Raw genomic sequence first — 25,528 nt, 5'->3', positions numbered from 1 at the left:
ATCTCCCCGGTGCCTTCTTTATGAGGACTTCTCTGAGTCCTCAGATGCAGATGGAATCCTAGCTCCTACCCTGTTTTACCTGTTGCAAATCACATGCACCAAATATGGAGCTTTTTGACATGATGTAATTAAAAGAAGAGGCATATAAAGTAATATGAAAATAGATTAACTAAGCATTAACATCAGGAATAATCTACAGGCTACACCCAGTTGCTACCACTAGGTTGTCAACTTAAAAGTAATCCTGTTAGCAGTCAAATGATGAATCCAAAATCAATTTCCTCAGTCATTACTAAGATTACTTAAATGTTTAAAATCAAAATGCATAAAATTGTGGGTTTTCCTTATTACTCTTTAGTATTTGGAAATTATCAATCACCTTCTAAAGGAATGCATCAAGAACTAATTTCTTCTTATTTTGTGTGTGTGTGTGTATCATAGTAAAACTGACAAGGCACAGACTGAATTTATTCCCTCATATCTATTCTCTTTCTTTCAAGAGAATGCTCAGAACTTAGCTAAACATAGGCAGTTTGAAACAGAGAACTTGCCAGACTTGCTTGTCGGTCCATGTGACCACATAACTACATTCTGGTTAATAAAACGCAAATTGAAATGTACCAGAGCTTCTAAAAAGCTCCTTTCAAAGCACTGGCCCTGCCTGCTGCCACCACACACGCACACGCACACGCACACGCACACCATCCTTCCAGTAAAATGACAGAAAGTTAAAAGGACCTTAAATTCTCCAAAACAGATCATGGATTAGAGAGCTCACAGGAGTCCTAGATCTTTATCTCTGGCATTTAATATCAAGAGATAAATAAATCATTATGTCTTATCCAAAATACTTGGCCGCCCACCATCCCTCCAAAATACTGGCTCTCTCTGGATAGAGGACAAACTTCATAAACGAGAGATTTTCAGATATGTTAACCAACCACCTCTCTCCTCTTTTCTTTCCTTTTTCCTTTTTAAATTATTCTTATTTGAGACAGGGCCTGACTATACAGGTCTAGCTGTTCTGGAACTCACCGTGTAGATCAGGCTAGCCTCAAACTCACAGAGATCCTACTGTCTCTGCACCACCACACCAAGCTCACATCTTTCTTTAGGGACATATGTAGCTGTTACACACTAGGACAGATAGTCTAGGTTGGTATTGTGCCTCTGCCAATTAACTTCTATAGTTCTGTAGGTCTCTATGAACTGGGGTAGCGCCATCTATGTAAGAAGATCCCCTGGAGACCCACAAGTAAACATACATGAAAGTATCAGGCAGCATCAATCACTGTACACATTAACTGGTGAGACTACAAGACTACATTACACTGTATCTTCACTAACACGTGCTCAGTAAGTATCTGTTGAATAAATATGTTAACGTCTTTGATAAATTATTCTTCTTTTTCTGAGCTGAATGAAGCTGATGTTAGAGTAGTATCTGTGTTCCTAATGGGAACAAGTAACAACTCCTAATTTTGATGTTAGTCAAAAGATGCAAGAGTGTGTGAAAAGAAGCTAACCCACTTCTCTGGGCCAAAAGTAAACCCACTTGCAAAAGCAACACAAAAATAGCTGGCACGGTTGTACAGAAGTGGATATTTTATGACATTGTTCCTAGAGAATCACAAAGACACATCTTTAATATTTAAGTCACTAAACTTACCACATCAAACAAAGGAGTTCTTCACACTGGACTGTGATGAAAGCATTTTATTAAATTAAGTGTGTAATTTGTAAATGGTTTCATAAGAAATTTTAAAAGCAACGTTATAAACATTTTCAATAAAAAAGTACAGAGTTGACAGCAAAAAAATCACATTTTTATAGTACAAATAAAAACATTTTGTTTCTGATATACCGTCTGAAAATCTTATAGTCTATTCTTCAACTGCTAGCTGCAATGTGGCACTTTAATGAGACGTAGAGGAGAAACTCAACAAGGCAGGTTCATCACCTGACCACGGAGTCAAGCTGAGATGTGAGGACAGTGAAGGGACTCCGGCATCATCTAACTGAGGTTACGAAGGCTTCGGGACACGGGTGTGTTCGAGCCTTGTTTCTCTATTCGCTTCTGTAAAGAGGCATCAAGTAATACTGTAAACTTAAATCACACTTTAAAAATAAGCACCATTAACATACATTCTACATTAACTCACTTTTCCTTTTAAATGGCACTTGGTTTTGGCCACACAGACATTTAAGCCTGTTTCCTTTACAAGTATTTAAAAATAAGCAACACTTAAGCACGGCACAGAACATCATCAGTGTCACCTCATTGCACAAGGGAGAAGCACTCAGAAAAAACAACACACATTATTTTTGTCCATTTCTTACATTTTCTTAATTGAGAGCAGTTAAAACATTGTCAGAGCAATTTCTTGAGTTTCAAAAGTTTCCAATTGCCAGCTCAGAACTAACTAACTAATCTTGTCCTTACACATGTCCTTCTAAAGTGAACAGAACACTTGAATTTATAAAGAAGAAGATCAAAACAAAGGACAGGAAGCCACCCCAAAGAACTGGAAGCTTTTTCTTCTCAAAATCTGTTACCTATCATTTCAGTCACAGTTTCCACTATATAATATGGATGATACTTAAATGTCACAGTATATAAGTAGTATGGAAATGCTAATAAAAAGAAGAAAACTTCAACTCAAAAATAACAGCAATATATCAACAGCTAATAAATGTCAGAAAACATGTTCCAACTGTCTCACAGGATAAGGAACGAGACTGAGAATGGTCATGAGGCCCTGGCCCTCACACTGACTGTCAAGTGATTCCTATCAATTCTCTGTTTTCATTGGATTGATACCAGTAACAGATTTTAAAATGTATATTAACTGCTAAGATCTTCCAAGTTTGGGGGAAGAAATGCTGTATTTTAGAATGTTTTAAAATACTAGATTTACAAAGAGCTCTTCTACCCTGGATCATCTCTAAACCATCTTTAGCTCTGACACAAAATTCAGAAGTGAGCAAAAGAAAAATCTTTGATCCACCTCTGGCTGGGACACAAGATTTAGAGATCAGCAAATGAAAGTTCAGAGAATGATCTTTCATACTTGTAAATGTTTCAATGATACCAGATAGGAGCCGGGGAGGAAATCTGGGACTATAAATATATATGATGTTCAAACTTTGTGTATTTATAGATAATAATTAAAGACTATGAAGCCAAGCACGGACCTATGGTCTCAATACTTAGGCAAGTGAGGCAGAAGGATTGTGAGGTTGAGGCCAACTGGGTCTTTGTAGCAATTCTGAGGTCTACATGAGGTTTACTCCATCATAAAGAACCAGTATCAGACTTCCAGCCACGGCCTCCAGCTGCAAGCACACTAGAACTTCTTCTCACTGTTTCTTATTAATTAGAATCACTGTAATAATATAAATCTGTCTGAAATAGTCAAATGTGTTTTTAAAACATGAAAAAATATAAAACACAGAAAATGAGTCTGCAGCTGCACACACTCTAGTAATTCCGAGTTTTAAACTGTCTCGCTTTTTTGTATCATATAAACATGAACACAGGAATATGCTTACTTTATTAACTATTGATTATGGTTTTTGTACTCAGTTGTAAAAGAGAACTGCTTTATTTGTAGTATATATATAAAACACTTCTAAGCATTACCAAAAATGGTATGCTACACTACCGCAATTTTTAAAACAAATTATTACAAGTCTAAAAATATAAATACTTGAGTATTGGTAATCACTATTTGTAGGTAACAAACATAGATTTTTGTTTTTATGGAAATAAAATTCAATGGTAAGGCTCTTTTTTAAAAGCATGATTCACAAGACGTAAAAACATGGTTCCAAGTTGTATTCCCATTAAAATGCTCTCTGGGAGCTCACTCTGTCAGAATCTTTCGGAGAGGGCACTGCTGCATTCCTTACAAAGGCCATAAATGCAACATAATTGTCTGTGAATACCATATATGTTGAAAATACTCTGTATGTCCAAAGTTAGATTTATTTTAACTACTGTGTCATTCTAGAAAAATTACACTTTGCCAAACTAGGTCTGTAGAAAGGAAACCAGAATTTATACATAAACAGGACATTAGCTCAAAAAGTCAATGAGACTCTTCTTTCAGAAAGTTGGCTCCTTTTCAAAATAAAGGTAAAAAAAAAAAAAGAATATAATTACAAGAGTTTCTTTTACAGTTATACCAAAAGGACTGACTCCCTGCAGCTTAGAAATGATGTCTTGAGCCTAAAGCAGCCATTTAGCCTTGATGTGCCTGCACGGACAGTCCAGGACACACAGGAGACACCCAGCACCGCCTCTCCTCTGAAAGCTACCCATTGTACCTATGAGACTACAAGTTACTCTCAGACCCAACTTTCCTCCCAGAAAAATGCACAGACCAGCACAGAAGGGAAGGGATGAAGATGCGGAGGAGATACAACCAAGCGGCCACCTGTCAGGTGACTTTGTGTTACGCTCTGAAAGGAGACAAGCCGCCTGTGTGTTTGCCTTCTTCCCTCACTATTTAACAGATTCTTTGAGAGGCACTGGGCACTCGGCCCGCACAGCCGCCTTTAGGACTTTCTAAACGTGAACTGGAACACAAAGGCAGTGTTTGTTGGTTGGTTGGTTTGTTTTCCTAACCACAATACAACACTTAAGACTTTAAACTGCAGGTGATAATTTTTTTAGACATTTTGTAATTAATAAAAATTCCTTTTAATGTTTCAACAAGTAACAGATTGGCATTTGATCAAGTTAAAAAAACACTTTCCTTGAATTCTGAAAAACATTTTTCTTGATTTACAGTCCTAATAAAATACATTTGAAAACAGAACTGACTGAATTACTGCAAGTAAAACCGTCAGCCCACAAACCTCACACTTCTAAGTCCAGGGCTTTAGGTTTCACTTTAGCATGACTTTCAAGCACCCAGGTTTAATTTCAGAAAACCTGTAGAAATAAGAAATGAGTTATTTAAAAATAAAACTTTTAAACTACTTAAAGAACCTATCTTGTAATCAATTTGAATTGTCTATACTTAATATCTGTTACCAACACTGCCTCCTCTACTAACATCCAGGACCAACATCTCTGTTGCAATCCCCCTGATTTATTGTCAAAGAAAACACAACCCTAAAGCTGCAGGTTATTCTAGATCACTAGTCAAGATAACTTAGGGTTTTTCAAAACTTCTCAAGCCTGAATTTGACCTTCATGAAGAAGAGTCTCCTGTATGAAAGATAAGATGTTGAATTACCTCAACATGACAAAGTTCTAATCTAACCAACCCAATTGTAAAACTAGCCCTGAAAGTCTTCTAACTTTTATGTACAAAATTAATACTACTGTTTCTAAAGGTAAACAAGTAATATCTCATTGCATGGCATAAAAAAGTCTTATAATAACTGCGACTGGAAGATTCCCAGGGGAGGGGAGAGCTTTGATGACGGGCGTTCTCAGAGAACCGCTGAGCAGTAAGGCTCTACCTTTGGGTTCCCCGTATCTGTTTCTATTGCTGGCTAATGACTACAATGGAAAAGGACACTCCATATCTGTCAATAAAAATCAATTGTGCATTTAACTTAGAGGACATACAAACTCAGCTACAACTTTGGCTATAGTTTAAACACATCCAAATTCTACCTATTTCAGGCAAAGCCCCACAAATGCATTTTGTCCTTCAAAACCAGCAAGGCCTAAACCCTCGTATGTCCTCTAGTTCTGCTCGGTGGTTACAGTAACACAGGATTCAAAAATACTTTTTTTTTTTTATTTTAAATTTACAATAGAAAGTCTTAGCAGATTGTTACTGAAAAAGCCATCTTTTCCTCTGGTTTCTTGTTACCAGACAATAAAAACCTAGCAAGAAAAGTTACCCTTTAACCACCAATTTGTGACTGAAATCTGATAGCTGAACTGAGGTGACTATCAGAGTAGGTTTGAACATCTGGGTAGCAGAAGTCCACACTCACCTAAAGCTGTGGCTTGTGAGGTATTTAATGACAGCTGGTTTGATTCGAGCAACTCCCCCCTGGCTGTGGTTTCCTCTCCCAGTAATCACTGACAGATAGGGCTTACCGCCACTCTGCTTAAATTCTGTTAAAATGGGAATTAGAACAATTAAAATCATTTTTACATTCATTTTTTACATTCTTAACAGAAAATCTAACTATTCAAAAGCATATGAAAATTTTTTATGATGTCCTAAAGATTTAAAACTCAAGGAGGGGTTATGTTTTAAAATACACAGAGCCTTGAGCAGTTTATCCATCTACAGACTTGAGTGGAACTAGACTTTGAGCACACACTTGGTAGCAGGGGCTGAGACAGAGGATGTGGAGTAAGGTAGCCAGGTGAGTTTGAAGTCAGTCTGAGGCACACAGTGAGACGGTACTGAGAGAGAGATTTCCAATTACTCCAAGCCTTTCTGAATAATGACAGCAATATTAATTATATCCAAAAATTGCTACACACCTTGACTCAGACATTGCTTTATATGACATATATTTGTGAATTAGAATCAACCCTATTAATGAAACACTCTAAAGCCAATGAGCTTTAGTAGGAATCACAGTGCTACCAATCAACTGTGTGTGTCCATGGGTAAATTCATTGGCTTCTTGGTACCTGTTTCTTCACATTAAGAAAGGAGATAATAACAGCCATTATTTTATAGATCACTTCCAGGAACAGCTAGCTATTAGCAAATCTACTTTTAACATGGTCTATCAAAGAAAATTCATTGTTAAATTCTTCCCAGGAGAGAATTTTTTAAAATATTGAATGACACTCATCTCTTGAAAATATACAGCTGCTACTTCATATTTGACCTTGGGAAGGTAGATACATAAATTCTGAGATCAATAATAGCTCTAATAGAGTAACAGCAACAATAAAAACAAAGGAGTCCTATTAATAGTAAAGTACTTAATGTAAAAAATTTATGTTCTCATTCATAAATAGCCTAAGTTTGTATGTGGGTATAATTAAACATTTCACTATACATCTCTGGCTGACTTGGAACTTGTACTGTAGACCAGATTCTCCTCAAACACACAGAGAGCCACCTGCCTCTGACTTCTGAGACTAAAGGTGTGCGTGTGCCTCTATGCTCAATCTGATATATTTTTTAGAGAGCTATAAATCAAAGGTTTTCCTTCTCTCTATTTTTATGTTTACTTTTTAAAAATCAGAGTTATTTCTCCTCTATTCCCAGTCTTTATTTTCTTATTGCATCTTCATGATGATGCTTACATTGTTCCCCTGTCCCCTGTGAATCCCTGTAACTAATCACATCCAAACTGTTGAGTTTCTGGTTTATCTGAGGGCAAAAGTACTTCACAGGTATGTGTGTACACACTCACAAGGCACAGAGGACCCAGATGTCTCTATTTAGCCTCAGTTTTGAAAATTCTTTTATTTTATGAGTAAAACATAATGCAGAATACCCCACAGATTCCTACCCCTACCCCAACACTTCTAGTCAGCAATTCTGCCATCTGGTGGTAAGTGGTAGGCAAGCTCCCCTAAGCATGCACAAGATGGCTTTTTGCACCTTGGGTCTGACCAAATGCTACCCTGGGCAAGTTACTGCTGAGCCCTTGGAAGGCAGACCTCAAGAGTTCCCAGATAGCCTGATCTACAGAGAGTTCCAGAACAACAGTGCTAAATAGAGAAACTCTGTCTTGGAAAAACAAAACCAAAAGGAAAAAGAAGATTGAAAAGAAATATAAAAGGAAGTATTTTTAAAAATGAGAAAAAGTAAAATATCTGCATTTGTTACAGATTAGTCTATAAACACTGTATTATTCTATAACCTCAGTTATAGAATAACACAGTTGCAATGTTTCAGATGAATTCTCAGTCTTATACAGCAATTCCACTTCATCACAAGTGATAACTGCTGAATTAATAAATGTATATAAAGTGCAACAATACAGGCCATCTTTATAACTCAACACTTGTCCAGTATTAGTGTGTGAGATAAGCAAGACGGACTGCACTTTCTATGGAGCACGACCACTGAAGAGAGTGACACAGACACTACACAGTGAGACACTTTACTGAGTGAGGTCTTGAAAAAGATCTAGCTAAGATCCTGGGAAAATAAACAATTTAGGAAATGACAGGTGTGGCCTTTCGTGTTACCTGTGTGACTAAATATCAGCAGAAAGAAAGGGACACTGACGTACTGCAGGTGTTTAGAAAGCCTGCCTCTGAGGCAATTCTGTAAAAGTCCTATCACCTTATTTGCTTTTGTAGCTGCACAAACATCTACTAAAGACAGTATTCAAGGCAGGTTCCATTTATCAGTCACAGAGGATTCCCGTGTTTATTGTGACCCATCCTTTACAGATGTAATAAAGGAATAGAAATAAGTCCAAGAAAGAAAGCTTAATGGTCACACCAATGAAAATTCTTTGAGGAATGACTAACACGAATGTCTACAAAGAAAGCAGATAGTCCCAGTCTGCACAGGCAGATTCACTGTGTTTGGCAAGGTCTGTCAATGCCAACGTCATCAGCATATCCCTACCTTCTGTTTTCTGCTGTAGAACCGCTGTCAAATGTTCTATAGCTTCATCTACATGCAGCCCATGGAGGTCTAAGACATTCTGCGGTAGCAGAGAGGCATTGACTTTCTCAAAGATCTCCACAGCAGCAAGGTGATTGGCTTCTTTCATCTTCTGCTCATGCAGACTGCCCTTTAATCATACAGACATCACCAACAGAAACTTTTAATTACCACTTAAGACAAGCAAAGGAGCAGAAGTGCCCTGAATAAAACTCGGAACACTAAATTTAGTATCTTGATGAAGAAATAAGCTAAAAGATGATGGAACAAACTTTGGAAAAACTTAGTAAATTAATAATAATATGGTTCTTAAACTATTCATAATAGTAAAATTTTTTTTAAAATCCTTAAACAAAATTCATAAAAGAAAACAATGTTTAGCTCAGGAAAGAATCAATAGGTTTAATGTTTGATTTGATTAATAAAGTGTATTCTTTGATAATCATGGGTCTCTCAGCTTGATGGTCCCTTTAAAACAGTTTCTAGTTACCCCCTGCCCAAGGACTGTTGTTAGGGCTCTAAGGGGTATCCTAGTTTGACACCTTCTGTTTAGGACAACCTGAGTTCAAGTCAATGTAAGAAGCAAGGCATATCTGTATGTGTCCTAACCCCAGCATCAGGGGAAGAGACAGGTAGATCCCAGAAGCTCGCTGGCAAGCCAGCCTAGCTGAAAGGTTAAACTTCTAGCTCAGCATTTCCTTACTGCCTGTCTTATGGCGGTAAATGGGGATGTGACAGTGGAAGACCCTGTCCTCCTCTGGCCTCTGTGTCCACAGAACAAGCACTCACACACTAATGTGCATGTACCAAATATATATACAAGATACAACATACACAGACACACATAGATAAATGCTTTACTAAAAATCGAAACATCATAGACAATGTAAGACCCATGTGACTCCTGTCTAACACATCCTTTTCTGCTTTCTTTCTTTCTCCCAGGAAACATCTATCTGCTCAGACATACTAGTAAATGATAAACTGCTAAGGAGACCATCAAATGATTCAATTTAACCCAAAGGAAAAGTTGGGAAAACAAATTACAATTCCCCAGGCCTAGTGGTACACAGCCATACTCTCAGGAACTTGCAAAGCTACGAAACAGAATGACAAGTGCAAGGGCAGCCTGGATAATTTAGTGAGACTCAGTCTTAATATAAAACATAAATGATAAGAAAAAAGGAGAGGAGAAAAGAGAGGAGAAGAGGGGAGGGGAAGGGAGGGGAGGGGATACAGCTCAGTGGTAGATCACTTGCTCTAGTCTGTACGAGAGCAAGTTCACACTGAAGCCTGAAGAACAACTGTACTCATGACACTACACATACAGAAGCAATGACAGAAACTCAACAAAGATGACCAAGGTTTCACAATCATGGCGTTCTATTAGGTCACTTTATATGTCACTTATATGATCTCTAAATCCTTCCCCAATTGTTAACCAAAACTTATGTGCTAAGGCTACTTAAATACCATAACTGATGAACAAACTGCAACAGTTTTCCACTTCACCTGTTGAGCATAAAAGGTGGCCACATTCTTCTTCCCCATGCGGTAGGCTTCCTTGGCCTTGCTGTAGCACTCCATCCTCTTCTGCTGGTGCAGGAAAGCCTCTGCCCTGTAGTCATCATACTCAGGGTACTCAAAATCCTGGAAAGAGGGGTCACCTGGGGGATCCTCAGCCTCTTTTGGTTTCTTTGCCTAGAACACAATGTGTAATGCACAGAGCAAGTTTGGAATGGATGTCTTATTCTGGATGGATGTCTTCTTGTCAGAAAATGTATGCCCAAACTAGGCCTGAGCCAGGCGTGGTGGTACATGTCTGTAATCTTAGTATTCAGCTATCACGAAAAAGCAGGAAGACCAGGCAACTGTATGTGTTCAGCATGATAGGGTCATAGACAGAAGATCACAACAGCCTGGCTACACAGAAATTGGAGGCTACCCTGGAATACGTGAAATTCTGTTTAATCCCAGCAATTGGGAGACAGAGATTGGTGGATCTCTGAGTTCAAAGCCAGCCTGATCTAGCCTGATCTACAGAAGGAGTTCCAGGAAGCCAGGACTACAGAGAAACCCTACCTTGGGAGTTGGGAGGAAGCAGGCAAGGAAGAAAGCAAATGAACAGCTAGACTGGTCTTTTCCCAGTGACTTCCTACCATCGGCTCTTTCACGTCACTAACATTACCCCTTCTTCACACTTTTAGGAGACATAGAGATGTTCTTCAAAATTATTATTTCCTTTTTGGCAGGGGAAGAGGGAGGAGACAGGGTTTCTCTGTGTAGCCCTGGCCATCCTGGAACTCACTCTGTAGACCAGGCCAGCCTCAAACTCAGAGACCCACCTGCCTCTGCTTCCTCCCTGAGTACTGGGATTAAAAGACTGTACCACAACAGCCACCACCAGCTGTTCTTCACAATTATTAAAATATAATTAGGTCACAAAATCAAGTCCAAAGATAGAAGGTAAAATAAAGAGCAATATGAATTTATTCAACACAGAAATCCACGTTTTAGTTTGTGTTTAAACCTATTCCAAGTTTCAAGCCTTGGACTATGTTACACATCTATCTTCTCAGCACTCCAGGACAGACAGGGATCAGGTCACTCTTGACCACACAGGGAGTATGAAGCCAGCTTGAGGTACATGATGTCTTGCTTTAGACAAACAAACAAAAAGTTTCAAGGTAACAATGAGAAATTTCAACTTATGGTTTTCAAAAGCCAATTAAAAACAAATTAATTAAAAAACCAGAATACCTCGTGTAGTTAGCATGGCTGATAATAAAGACCATAAGCGCCTTTATGGGTAGACTTCAACTATAGTACCATCAGACACTGCCTCAGGTAGAGGGCTTCAGGAGTCTTTTACAATAAAGCCTGGACCCTCACAATTCCAGTATCATGGAGACTAAGCAGTTGGATTGAAAACAGTATAAGCTACATATCAAGATCCTCTCTCAGAAACCAAACACTGCAACAAAGTGTGGTTCTCTTTGCGTGTGCACTCACATGTGCATGTGATATAACTGTTACTCAAACCAGATCCTTAAAGAAGCAAATCACTCTTATGTAAAATATAAGATAGTGAAAATAATAATTATACAAACTGTCCATATGCTTTCCATCAAAGAAGAAAGCTGTATTTTGGGTAATATTTTCAGACAATATATCCAGATACTTTTCAAACAGTGGTTCTCAACCTGTGCTTCACAAACTCTTTGTGAGTCACATATCAGATATTTACTTTATGATTTATAGCAATAGCATAATTACAGTTATGAAGTAGCAACAAAATAACTTTATGGTTGGGGTAACCACAACATGATAACCTTTTAAAGGATCAGAGCATTAGGAAGGTTAAGAACCACTGCTTTAGAATATCAAAAGCTAATGTTTAAAAATAAAAATATAGTAATCTCTAAGTCAAACTGTCTTTTCATTAATTCTTTTCTTCAAAGTTATTTTTTGCAGAGAACACTTACAAATAGTAATCTATGTCTTATCTTAAGAGATATATGGTTTTAATTGATTTATGGAAATCTTAACAGTATTATATAATACTGTATGTACTGTATATATGTAAGTACTATAAAAATGTTGTATGTATTATGTTATATATGACATTTCTAACTGATAAAAATACTAAGGAAAACTAACCTAATATATAATAATAGTTATATAATTTCCTCATTAATATTTTGCTTAGATCCTGGAACTGTAGAGGTTTAAAATAACGGACATCACCATGCTCTCCAAAAACCTTAATTATGAGCCAGGCATGGTGACCCAGAACTTGAATCACAGTACTTAAGAGACAAGAGGATCTCTGAATTCAAGGCTACTCTGGTCGACACATAGCTCTAGGCTAGCCAGCCAGAAACCCTGTCTCAAAAACAGACAAAACAAAGAAGAGGACTGTAGAAACGGTTCAATGTTAAGAGCATCTGCTATTCTTGCAGAGGACCTCGGGGTTTGGTTACCAGCACCTACATGGCATCTCACAACTTCTTGTAACTGGAATTTTGAAGGTATCTGATACCTTTTTCTGGCCTCCATTGGCCCTGCACACAGAGTGCACATATATGCATACATGTACATAGGTAAGACACCCAAATACGTGAAATCAAATGAAGCAACAAGAAACTCTGATGCTGATACAAGACTGCAAGTAAGAATCAACCACAATTCTATTGATTTATAACAAGTTATTTAAACATAGAATAAAGCATTTTCAAGGTAAAACAGAGAAACCACTTAAAGAAGTTGTTAAATATTTCTGCCCACATATTTAGACTCTAAGATCTATGATATAATAAAAATCATTTCTTTCAATTATGCCTCATAAGCTACTGTGTCAACACAGAAACGTCTACACGAGGCAGAGGCAGATGGATCTTAAGTTTGAGTTCAGCCTGGTCTACACACAGCAAGTTCCAGGACAGCCAGGGATACACAGAGAAACCCTGCCTAAGGAAAAAAAGAAAATCTACACAGAATCTACAGAAATTTAAACTTAGATGCTTATCATTGTATAACAATATTAAGTAAGAACATATTTAGGTATAAGTTCATTCTCTGAGTACACAGATATTCTTTAAAAGAATATTATTGGTCATTAAAATTTCAATCTACTCAAAATGGTGAAAAATAATCATTAAATTATTATACCCAATAAACAAACCACATATATATATTTGCCAACAGGGTAAAAGATCAAATCAGTCCATACCTTTTTCTCTTTCGATTTCTGTGCAGTATGAGAAGTGCTATTCTCATTTTGGTGAACACACTCTTGAGCTACAACTGTTTTCACAGGGTCTCCTTCAAGAACACAGTTTAGAAACTGTACCGTGTTTTCCAGTGAATAGCTGTTTAAATATATTTAAATAGAGGAAAATGAAAGTTCTGTGGCATAATCACCATAAAGCATTTTCAAGCATTTTCTAAGAGCACTGGCTGCTTTGGCAGAGAACCCAGGTTTGGTTCCCAGCATCTACATGACTGCTCACAACTATGTGTAACTCCAGTTCCAGTTCTGTGGGCACTAGGCATACATGGGGCACACATACATATATGTGGGCAAACACTCATATCTATAAAATACCAATAAATATTTTTAATTTTTTAAAAGTGTAAGAAATTGGCTTAGTTTTAAGTTTTTAATACTGAAATATAACACGCTCAAAGACTTAGAATGATCTCAGGGAAAATAAAAAGTAATCAGGTCTCAACTTTAAGATAGGTCTCAATGCAGCCCTGGGTGCTCAGGAACTTGCTACAGACATCAAGTTGGTCTAACCTCAGAGACCTGCCTGCCTCTGCCTCCTTAATGTCGTCTAATGATGAGGACCAACCCCAAGGCCTGTTCATTCCAGCCAAGCACTTTATCCCCAGCCTCAAAATCTAATTTTCAAAAGTGCTACCAAGCCAGGTACAATGGCACATACCACAACTCTAGCTATACAGGTAGCCAGGGAGGAGGATCACAAGTTTAAGGCCAACCTGGGCTACAGAGCAAAATCCTGGCTTAAAATAAAAATAAAACCAGGTTGGGAATACAGCTCAGTGCTAGGGCACCTGCCTAGCATATAGCTGCCTCTGGTTTAATCGTCCATGGTGGAAAACACAGGGAGAAAGAGAAATGAGGAGAGTCATGGGTACTAAGTCACAATTAAGTATGAGTAATACAGTTATGTGTAGCAGATTATAGAAAACAACTATATGCTGAGCACTTCAAGAAGCCAGAAAAGTGTCCTGGAAGGTCTGTCGGCATTTTTATTTATCATTTTATTTTATGTGTATGGACGTTTCACCTGCATGTATGTCTGTACCATATGTATGCCTGGTACCCGAGGAGTCCAGAAGAGGGTTATCAGTTTCCCTGAACTGGAGTTACTGACAGATGTAAGCCACCATGGTGTTAGTAATCAAACTCTGGTCCTCTGAAGTGCAGCGACTGCCCTTAAACACTGAGCCATCTCTCAGTTCCAAACTCGGAAAGCTAGCAGCAGTAGTACTAGTACTTGTGGTAGTACTAGTACTTGTGGTAGTACTGGTAGTACTAGTAAATGGGCAGGTGCAATAGCTCAACAGGTCGTCTTGCTCCCACATCTGATGACCTGAGTTGGATCCCCAGAGTCCACATATTAAAAGGAGAGAACCAAGTTTCAAGAGCTGCTCTCTGACCTGCACACTCACCCCTGGCTGCTTGCACACACAATAAATAAACAAATGAGGAATGAGTAAAAACTCAGGTGTTAAAAAAAAAAAAAACAAAACCCATGTTGCCATGCATGGTGGTACATGCCTTTAATCGCAAGGCTCAGAGGCAGGAAGATCTCTGCAAGCTTGACACTAGCCTGGTCTATAAAGAGAGTTCAGGATAGCCAGGACTTTGGAAAAAACATGTTAACCTAATTAAAACACTACACAATGGACACATGGATCAAAACATTTTACCACTCACTAATATGCACAATTTTGTGTTTTATATACAGTCAAAATTAACTTAACCAGGTGGGGATATGGCCTAGTTGGTAGAATACCTGGCTAACATGTAGGAAGTCCTGTGTTTGATCCCCATAACTACATAAAATTGACCATAAGGGCTTGTAAGCCTAGAATTTGAGAGGTGGAGGCAGCAAGGTCAGAAGTTCTAGGTCACCCTTAGCTACCTAGCAAGGTTAAGGACAGTCTGGATACATGTGACCATTATATGATTTTAACAAAACAGAGTTGGAAAGACCTGGGCTCAATCCCTAACAACAAAAACAATAGTAGGAGGTAACTCTGATAACTGGATTTCTCATTTTTAACAATTATTTATTTTAAAGATAGGCTACTTAGCCCTTGCTTGTCTAGAACTTACAGCATGTCAGGCTGAGTTCCTGCCTATTTCAGGCACATTAGCTGAATGTTTCTTTTAATTGCAAGATCTATATTCCATGAATCTTTTGAGAATCTATACATAGTTTCAGTTTCCTTCGAAAATCAAACACAGATAATACAATTCCATGCTGATATTTGTATTTTAATGAACTCCACTTAAAACCATGAGATTCTAATTTAAAATTGGAAGTAAAACACTGTCTACCTCTCAGCTACCTGTTGTTTCCCATGATGAAAAAGTAACAAAAAAAATTTAAAGAAAAATTTAACAAGGAATACAAGACAGTTGTTAGAAATTTGCACTTTCTGAACAACATATATATCAAATTTAACAATTTGTTAAATGAACACTAGAGATCATTTGACAAATCTGTCCAGGGAGACTAGCTAGTCCTTTGAGCACTCACTCACTTGTGATCCTTGAAAATGTCCACCAGGAAATTTTGATTAATGGCTGGAAATATTTTAAAGAGCTGCTTCTCCTTTAGTTTTGTGGCACAGTCTTTTTCAAACATAAGTGTCTCCCGTTTCTAAAACAAAACAAAAAACAATCACCCATAAGATGAAAATTTGTAAGATGCAATTTGTAACCCAGACAATACTGAACAAAAGTCTAATTAATTATTCTGTTGTAGCCGGGTGGTGGTGGCATATGCCTTCTTTAATCACATAATGATGCTTTACTTGGGACATTACCAATTATTAATCAATGTAACTATTAAAAAGATAGGATATAAATTAACAAAGATTAGCTAGCAAGTAAAATTAATATATAAGTCCATGTCAATCCTGTAAATTGCTACAAATTTAGTTCTGAGCCCCCTGAGTAGTAAAAGCAAAGGGGAAACATTCTCAGTGTTCATAAAATAAAAACAAGCCAGCTGCTCAGGAGAAGTATAGCTTTTCTGGCACTGAAACCCAAAAGAAATGCCCCCCATGAGTCCTCAGTAAGAGACATGGTGTGATGCTGTGACCATACTTTCCTCAATAGGCAGAAGCTACAATGTACAAATGTTACAAATTCAGATTGGCAGAAAACCTTAACACTCTTAATTGTTTAAAATTTTTTTACAAATATATTTACTAAAAGATAGCTATTTTTTCACACTCCATAAAGTTGCCTACCTAGAACTACTACTCCAGCCAAGCAGAGTTCCAAATGTGTATAACGCTTGACATATAAGATAGAAAGGTGGATGCCGGGCAGTGGTGGCGCACGCCTTTGATCCCAGCACTTGGGAGGCAGAGGCAGGAGGATTTCTGAGTTCGAGGCCATCCTGGTCTACAGAGTGAGTTCCAGGACAGCCAGGGCTACACAGAGAAGCCCTGTCTCGAAAAACAAACAAAAAAAACAAAAAGGGGAAAAAAAACAAAAACAAAAACAAACAAACAAGCAAACAAAAAACACTAAGATAGAAAGGTGGAGAGTTCAAGACCAGTCTGGGCTATGTACTGAAATCCAGGCACAATAAGGTAAAACTCCTAAATAAGTAGATAAAGTAAAACTGCCAGACTTTCCTAGTTTCCTAAATAGTTCTCTCTGTCCCCACCTGTGTGACACAGGGTGGTATGTACTGCACGCTCCCTGTGATGGACAGACGGATGGACGGACGGACGGCTCCATCACAGTCTACCTTCCTCCCTTAGATGGTGTCTCCACAGTGGTCTTCCTGTGTACACCCAACAGCTCAGATGCTAGCACACCCACTTTTTAAAATTTAGTATGATAGTGTTGAGGGGTTTGCACTCAAGACCTCATGCTTGACAGAAGGATTCTTACTCACTGAGCCATGTCCTTGGAGTTCCTAGAGTATCTTCTTTAAATTCTAAACTAAATTATGAAAAAGACTGTTAAAGTAGCTGAGCAGGGGTGACACATCCCTTTAATCCCAGCAGGTATATCAGCCTGCCAGCCTGGTCTACAGGGTGAATTTTAGGACAGCCAGGACTACACAGAGAAACCCTGTCTCAATAAACAAACAAGAGGAGGGAGAGGGAGAGAGAGGGAAAGAGGGGAAGAGGGAGAGAAGGGAAGAGGGAGAGAGGGGGAGAGAGGAGGAACTTCTTAAAAGTAACTTTAATACTTTCTAGTGTTGACAACATAGTTATAATTTTTGCTTGTCATTCAGACTCTAATCTCTGAAAAATAACCTATAAAATTTCAAAGGCAATTAAAGTAACCCTGAAACTTTCTAAATTAGGAATTTTAATAACAATCCTAGAATTATCTGTTTAAAGTTTAGTTACATTGAACTCATCTGTAGCACCCAACAGCAGTCAGAAGGGAAGCTGTAAGGCTCCGCCCAGGAAATGACTAACTAAGTGAACTTGTCACAGAGTAGTGGAGACAAGCAGATCAGGAACCTGAGCTGCATGAGCCCTGTCTCAAAAGAAACAAAGTATTTCCCATATGCTCTATAACCTGAATTAACATCTCCACAAAGAATCCTCAATGCTAAGAGCCCTGGTGATCTAAGGGTCACGCTTCTAAACTACAAATCCTAACATGGCTGGACTATAAACTTAGGATCTTTTTCTGTGAGGATGACACATCTTTAAAAAAAGCAATACAATTATTGTGACTAAATAATGTATGATACTATCTTTAAATGAAAGATTTCGTATTTTTCTATAAGTAAAAAATGACTGAAGTAAATGCTAAAATTTACCAGTGAAGCCAGTGGTGGCTCACTCCTTTACTCCTAGCACACAGGAGACAAAGTCAGAGCTCTGGGTTCAAGGCCAGCTTGATCTATAAAGTGTGTTCCAATAAAGTCAGGGCTACACAGGGAAACCCTGTCTCAAAAATAAAACAAAACCAAATTAAACAAATGAAACTACCAATGACACAGTTTTATAGCCTGAAATAATTAAATCTAACACACATACGTAACATGACAGCTTACACATACCAGTGTCAGCTAGAAGCAAAGCCTCGACTTCAGATTCTATCTACACACCTTTCAGTTTTAATATTGCCTTCAACCAGGTTAAATATGAGAGACACAGAATTAAATGGAAATCACATGTAACTAACACTGCAGCCAGAGACCACGGGTTAGTATCTGTGTCAACCCTTACCAAGTCATGTTTCTCCTGTAAGGCAATTTCTTCTGACATTATTTCCCGAAGTGAAACTTTTTTTGTTTGAGTGTTCCAGTGATCCAGGGTCTCAGGTGCTGCTAAAGTCTTCAATAATCTTTTGCCTGTTTTCTGAGATGATTTTTGTTCAGAATTATCAAAAACAGTATGTCCAGCCAGCAAAGGATCTACAAGAGTAATATAGTGTCACAGATTCAGCAATTAATGTACAAATTAAGCATTAGTCACAAGACAGTCCTTTTCAGCTTATGGTCCTTTACAGCTTAAAGTCCTTTTCAGCTTATAATCTGACTTTGAAATTTCAAAATAAATCTTCATGTAACCACAAGCAAGTATTTCACATGAGCAATGACCTAGGCATAACCATAAATCAGTTCAATGAATGTTTCCCGTTCTTTTGTGTGTCACTTTGACTCCCTCCCTCCCCAATAAAAAGGCTGAGTAGTGAGCGACAGGGAGAGCTGTGCTCAGCCCCACTCTCCTCCGAGAACTGAGGAAAGTAACATGCTGACAAATACTAACAGACCAAAGGACACTACAAATAGGGAGTTACACTCAAAGAGCAGAGCTTGAGGTTCACAGTCACAGCAGATAGGCACATTCTGACAGATTCCTGTCTCTGTGGGGAGTGAAGAGTGGGGCAGCTGCTGCAGCCCCAAGCAGTCACATAACCACTATATAGTCCTGTCACTTCTACCCTTAGGTAGTGCTGCTTATACTCTTAGGTGTGTGCCCAGCTTCTCTCCGGAAGCTGTAACTTGAGCACAAGCCTGAACTAAAGTGGAGCCCAAGAATCTTCACCCTACAGTTCCTCGTCTCAGCTGCAGTGTGGAGTGCACGGAAGTATTCAAAGTGCTTCTTTACAGAAGGAGGCCTTTCTTACCAGGCCTGCGTGACAGAAGTCACTGGAGACAACACTGTGTAAGAAGTCATCTGGAAGCAAGGACCTTCATGATTCAGGTTTATCTTTGTCATCTAAGACACTGATATCAATAAAGATGTGAATAGCCAAGTAATAATTCTATAATGCTATCAAGAAAATAAACCAAAAGCATTTTAAAACCTTACCAAGAAGCTCTCTGACAACATGTATCAGCACACTTCAGATACTGTAGCAGCTATGATAAACAGTACTCAGCCTTATTTTCCTCTAAGTTTCTAGTCTGCATCAAGATTCTTTTTTGTTTTGTTGTTGGTTTTTTTTGTTTTTGTTTTTTGAGAGAGAGAGAGAGAAACATGAGCATTTATTTGTAGCTGGGCATGCTGTGATATCCTAGCACTCAAAAAGCTTTAAAAAAATATTGCAAATTTGAGACCAGCCTTTGCTACAGTGTCTCAATAAATACACAAAAAGGCAAGTTGGTTTTTTTTTTTTAAGATTTATTTATTTTTATGTATATGAGTACACTGTGGTTGTCTTTAGACATACCAGAAGAGGGCATTGAATCCCATTCCAGATGGTTGGGAGCCACCATGTGGTTACTGGGAATTGAACTCAGGTTGTCTGCAAGAGCAATCAGTGCTCTTAACCGCCTAGCCATCTCTCCAGCCCCAGCAAGTTTTTAAGAGGATTTCTTGCTGGGCGGTGGTGACATACACCTTTAATTCTAGCCCTATGGAGGCAAAAGCAGGGCAATCTCTGTGAGTTCAAGGCCAGCCTGGTCTATAAAGCAAGTTCTAGGACAGCCAGGACTATTTAAAAAAAAAAAAGTCTCAACCCCACACACACAAGGTTTTGGGTTTTTTTGTTTGTTTGTTTGTTTGTTTTTGTTTGGTTTTTTTTCCATTTGTAAATCAAAATTCTTGGAGACATAGTCAGTAAAAGCACCTGCTGCCAAACCTGACTGAGTTCAATCCCAAGAATCCACATGGTGGAAGGAGATACCTGCAAACATCCCTCTGACCTCTATACATACACTATGATATACACACTCTCCATACACACATGAACACACACACTTTTTTTTTAAATCTTTGGGCAACATATTTTAAGGAAGTACACTTAGAATGAATTAAAAATATATATGCAGTCAACATTTCAACATCAAAGTGTAAAGATGTACTTTTACCTTGCATGCACTTGCCACGAGAAACCTCCTCTTGTCTCTGTCGCTCCTAAACACAAAGGCAGAGAGCAAGGATGGGAAAAGAGGGTGCCATGGCAAACACGGCTACAGGCTGTATTAGTTCTTCTTGTGAACTATGAATCACTATTAAAATTAAGTAAAATGATAAAATTATATAAATAAAATTACTAAGAAGAGCTAATGTCGGCTAGAGAGACAGCTCAGTGGTTAAGAGCATTAGCTGCTGCTCTCCCAGAAGACCCTGGTTCAACTCCCAGCATTCAAATGGCAAACTGTAACACCGGTCCCAGGGGATCTGACATCCTCTATTGTACATAAAATAAAGAGTAAAAATTAAAAAGAATATCAATATCTATACATATATGTATTCGTTCCCTAGAGCTCTGTTTAAGATTTTTAGTACTTTTAAAAATGACATGCATGTGTATAAATCTGTATGTGTGTATGAGTAAAATAACATGGGGGTGGGGGTCTTCATATGAGGAGGTTACCAACCATTACAGATTCTCTCCATTTCTCATGAATCACTTTAGCGAGATTCAGGTCTATATGAACCACACAATCCTCAACTGTTAGAGAGCCTTGTGAAGAGGAGAAAAAGAAAAAACATCATTGGTGCTCATCGCACATTTGCAGAAAACACACTCAACTACCACATGGATAAAATTAAATTTTACCATTAATTACTAATACATTTCTGTTTACTTGGGATATTTTTATGTTTTATGCCATTGTTTTCATACTTAATTGGTACAACATGCAAAACTTCATAACAAATCTATTTAAGTTAGCATACACCCCAGTAACTTAATACATTCCTCTAGCTGAGACTTCCCATAACAGTATGCTAGGAAATTAATTCCTGCATTAATCTATCAGAAACAGCACCAAGAGACTCTTTTTCCAAAAGTTCACTTTTGCAAATACATGTAAGGTAAGTACCAGGGTAACCTGCAACATGTTCATGGGTATCCTGAAATTTAAAATTCTATGTAAATATTCTCTACTTCAAATTCATTCTTTTAAATCCTTTAAAAACATGTTTTATCAAAAAAATAAAGCACATTGTAAAATTATGTGACATAAATCAGATACATTGAGCCAACAAAAATTAACTGAGCTAGAAACTGTATGCTATTTACATACACACATAATTTACTTTTTCCTTACCTGAATCAATACCAACCGGGCCAAACAGCTCATTAAGCTGGAAAGCCAGCTCCGGGGGTAGTGCCAGCTCCAGACAGTCTATGGTCAGAGATTTGGCTGTCACTGGTGCAGGAGTCAACACCTCAGTTTTACCCTCTTCACTAACTCCTACTGACCAACCAGTTCCTGGCATTAGATTTCTCTCCATTTCCTGTTTATCTTCATTGATAAATTCTTCCATGTTTGCAAATTTCATATAATCCTTAGGAAGATTTTCATTTTTCTTTACTTCCAAAGAGCCAGTAAGATAAACATCTTCATTTAATTCAGGATTTGAACTGCTTGTTGCAGAGTTTATAATATCAGATAAATTTAAAAAAGAATGAATATTGTCTCTAGTCTCTGTCACTACTAGACTTTCTTCTATTTCACTAACATCTTTAGGGATGTAAGACCGTGGAGGCTGCTCAAAGGTATACGCACCAGACAATTCAGCCTGACAGTCAGGCACTGTTTCATTATTACTCTTCACGTTTACAGTGGCATTAGGGAATATTCTGGTTATTAATTCGGGGTTTTCAGGATTTAGAGTTCTTATCCCTTCCTGCTCTGAGTTTCCCGTTTCTGGGTCACCAGCAGACTGTGCGCTGGTGTTCCTGATACCAATTCCAGGACTAAATTCTGATACAGAAGAATTAGAACCTTCTGAGGTTCCTCCGTGGCTAATAATTTCCTTCAAATCCAAGCCCATAGAAAACGGCCCAACCTGTGACTCACTGTATGACTTGGGGGGGTTCTCAACCTCAGTGTCCTCACACAGTTTAGTCTCAGAGTCCAACAAGAGGCTTGTGGCCCAAATAATGTCTTTATTACATCTCTCATACAGATCTTTCAGGGCTTCTAAGGAAAAGGATCCAAACAGTTTGCAAAGGATGTTAATATTTTCAGATTCATCGGCACTGGTGAGCTCACTTTCTTCAACGAATGTACTTTTATCATGCATCACTCTATATGGAATTGTTTCTTGAACATTTAATTTTCTAATAAGAGTAAAATCTTTTGGCTTAAACCCATCTAATCTTCCTGTCAACACTCTGACAGAATCTGAAACATTGATTTTATTCTTTTCTATTTTCCACAAGAGAGCAAAATCTTGGGGTTCAGTCTGGGTACAAGTGCCTGTATCTATTCCAGACATGATTCCAGACACCCCCACTGGAAATTCTGTTAGAGCTCGGGGCCCCACTACTCCAGGAAGAGTTGCTGCACTGCCGGAAAAGGTAAGGGGCAGTGAGTGCTGGCTATGATGCTCATGCGCTGTTTTACTGGGCAGCATTTCAGAACCCCGAAGGCTGGAACTCAGCGTCTTCAGTTCTTCGGGGCTTGTCCCCCAGTAGGCCTCGTGTGCTGGATATAAGGGTATTTCACCCAGGTTGTCATTATTTCCAAATTCTACGTTGGGTTCACTTAAGCCACCTTTTGGCATTCTCAATCTGTGCTCTCTCTGAGTTAAGGAAGCAGAGGAGGGCCAGTCGCTCACAGCGCTGAATGAGGTTTGCTCGGTACTTTTGTAAGGATCATAGTGATAGCTACTGGGCACTTCTGAAAAATCGTCGTTTCCAGATCCTTGGGGCTGGATAGCATCTGTAGTCACAGATACCCTAGTATCTAACACTTTGTGGGACTGCGGGCGATTGCATTTTTTGTCATTTTGTACAGATAAACCTTTTTCAGTTTTCCGGTTCCTTTTAGTTCTCTGGCTAATTGTCTTATCAACTGGCCAGTCACCAACAAAATTTGATAGCTCATGTTTGGGGAATTTTTCCAAAGATGATTTGCTTTTTTGTTTTCCAATGGCCTTTTTCTTTCCTGCTGTTCTTTCCTCCACTATTTCAGGAGGGGAGGGGTTCTCACTGGCAAGAGTAGCTGCACTGGCAAACTCACAGGTTTCCTGGTTGTCCTCAACACAGTAACCATGTGACGGTGCTCCCTCTGCAGCAATCCATGCGTCTGCTTCAGAATGCTCTTTTTCAGACATCATCTCTTGTTCTTTCTCACTTCTATCTGTGGCTTGAACTTTGTTTTCAGGGTTAGGAAAATAGGTGCTCGGAGCTTCCTGCAAGAAGTGGTTAGGAACGCCGTGACTCACATCACCCAACTCCGTTCTTCCTCTGTTTAAACTGGGACAAGGGAGCGGGGGATCGCTGGCAGGTGACATTGCTTGTGTGACCACTTCAAGTGTCTTCTCCTCCGGTAACTCTAAGTGCTTCGGAGACACACATGCAACACTGTCTTCTTTTGCAGAGGTAACAGCTTCACTGTCTCTTGGGCTACGAGACATTTCAAGTACGGTAAGAAAGTTTCCTCACAGTGCGATTACTACTATGATTCAAATTAAAGAATCATGCAGCCAGACAGCAGTTAGCATTTATTCTAAATATTTAAAATTAGATTACACAAAAATTATAAAAACTGGGATGGGGATATATATAACTCAATGGTAGAGCTCAGAGGCAGAACACTAGCCCAACAACTGTGTGGGGCCTTGAGTTCAATCCTCAGACTGGTGGAAGAAATAATGTAAGGACTAATCTTACCCTTTCCCTGAAATAGCACAAACACAACTCTTTACCAACATGGAACACCATGGGAAGCAGACACAAGCAAACTCTTCAGGGTGGACAGAACCCTTCAGCTGTCAGTCACAGTGAGACATGTTGACTATTTCAACGAAGGGTCTAATGTGCTCACGGGAAAGACACTGCCTTGCCAGCTTCCTTCACATCCATAGCTTAGCATATGTTACAATGGGTCTACATTTCCTACAAAGGAAGTTTTATTTCTCAACCTGTAGGTCGAAACCTCTGTCGACCCTTTCACAGGGTCACCTAAGACCATTGGGAAATATATTTATATAATAATTTATATTATTATATAATTATATATTATATAATTTATACTATGATTCATGACAGAAGCAAAATTACTGTTTTGAAGTTGCAACAAAAGTAAGTTTATGGTTGGGGTAACCACATGAGATGTACTAAAAGGTAGAAGCTCTGGATAGGCTGAGAATCACTATTTAAAGGATCTCAAAACCAACCTGTCAGAACCTAGTCCATGAGTCGTGCTGTGTGAGATCTCTCTCTGAGAGCTTGTGAGAACAAGTAAACAACAGTCTTGTGACCTCTCTTCCTCCACCACACGGGTTGTATTTGGACCGTGCTTTTGTAAAAGCCCCTCCCACATGTAATAAATAGGAGTCACCCTCCATCCATCAACCTGGATGTTAATTTCCAACTCATAGCATTATACTTTCAATGTCAACGATTTTTCCTTATTCAGTTTGTCAAGTCATTTTCCATTATCTTAGGAATTCTCACAAATCCACCTCTCCCATTCAGCTTGACCCAGTAAAAACCACGTCTGACACTAACAGAATTCTCAATGTGAGTACACTCACTAAAACCTTAAACAACATTAAAAATAAAAAAGTAATGTGGATCTACACAAAAACAATTAAAAGAGAAAAGGGAAATACCCAAAAAGGATAAGTGTAATCACTGTATGCCCACAGACTCACAAACTTAAAGGGAAAAAAAATCATCTTTCACATGAATTTTCACTTCTCTTGCTAACATCCTCAGCTGATGTCTAAATAGAAAACAAAATCTCTTTACTTTTAGTTTATCAGCCGTGATTTCAAGTCTTCAAAGCTATCATTAAAAAAGAAAC

The 25,528-nt window shown here is 38.5% G+C and overlaps 1 protein-coding gene across 3 annotated transcripts in view; it reads right to left on the bottom strand.

The window, feature by feature from the left end:
* Nucleotides 1-1,701: 1,701 nt before the first annotated feature.
* N4bp2 (NEDD4 binding protein 2) overlaps nucleotides 1,702-25,528 on the bottom strand; it is a 62,019-nt gene continuing 38,192 nt past the window's right edge. For 2 of the 3 annotated variants that reach the window (XM_028765297.1, XM_028765296.1), the window contains 10 exons: nucleotides 21,815-24,123; nucleotides 21,140-21,225; nucleotides 20,627-20,672; nucleotides 18,537-18,724; nucleotides 15,867-15,985; nucleotides 13,297-13,435; nucleotides 10,077-10,265; nucleotides 8,526-8,694; nucleotides 5,962-6,085; nucleotides 1,702-4,939 (listed from right to left, as the gene is read on the bottom strand). In XM_028765297.1, coding sequence (XP_028621130.1) covers nucleotides 4,894-4,939; nucleotides 5,962-6,085; nucleotides 8,526-8,694; nucleotides 10,077-10,265; nucleotides 13,297-13,435; nucleotides 15,867-15,985; nucleotides 18,537-18,724; nucleotides 20,627-20,672; nucleotides 21,140-21,225; nucleotides 21,815-24,123 — 3,415 coding nt within the window. In that variant the 3' untranslated portion in view covers nucleotides 1,702-4,893. Of the gene's footprint in view, nucleotides 4,940-5,961; nucleotides 6,086-8,525; nucleotides 8,695-10,076; nucleotides 10,266-11,162; nucleotides 11,223-13,296; nucleotides 13,436-15,866; nucleotides 15,986-18,536; nucleotides 18,725-20,626; nucleotides 20,673-21,139; nucleotides 21,226-21,814; nucleotides 24,124-25,528 lie in introns of those variants that run through there. The other variant, XM_028765298.1, reaches the window with a different exon arrangement.

Source organism: Grammomys surdaster, unplaced genomic scaffold, assembly GCF_004785775.1.
Source record: "Grammomys surdaster isolate TR1022 unplaced genomic scaffold, NIH_TR_1.0 150, whole genome shotgun sequence".
In the NCBI taxonomy this organism is placed as follows: Eukaryota; Metazoa; Chordata; class Mammalia; order Rodentia; family Muridae; genus Grammomys; species Grammomys surdaster.
This window is presented reverse-complemented; position numbering and strand designations above follow the sequence as displayed.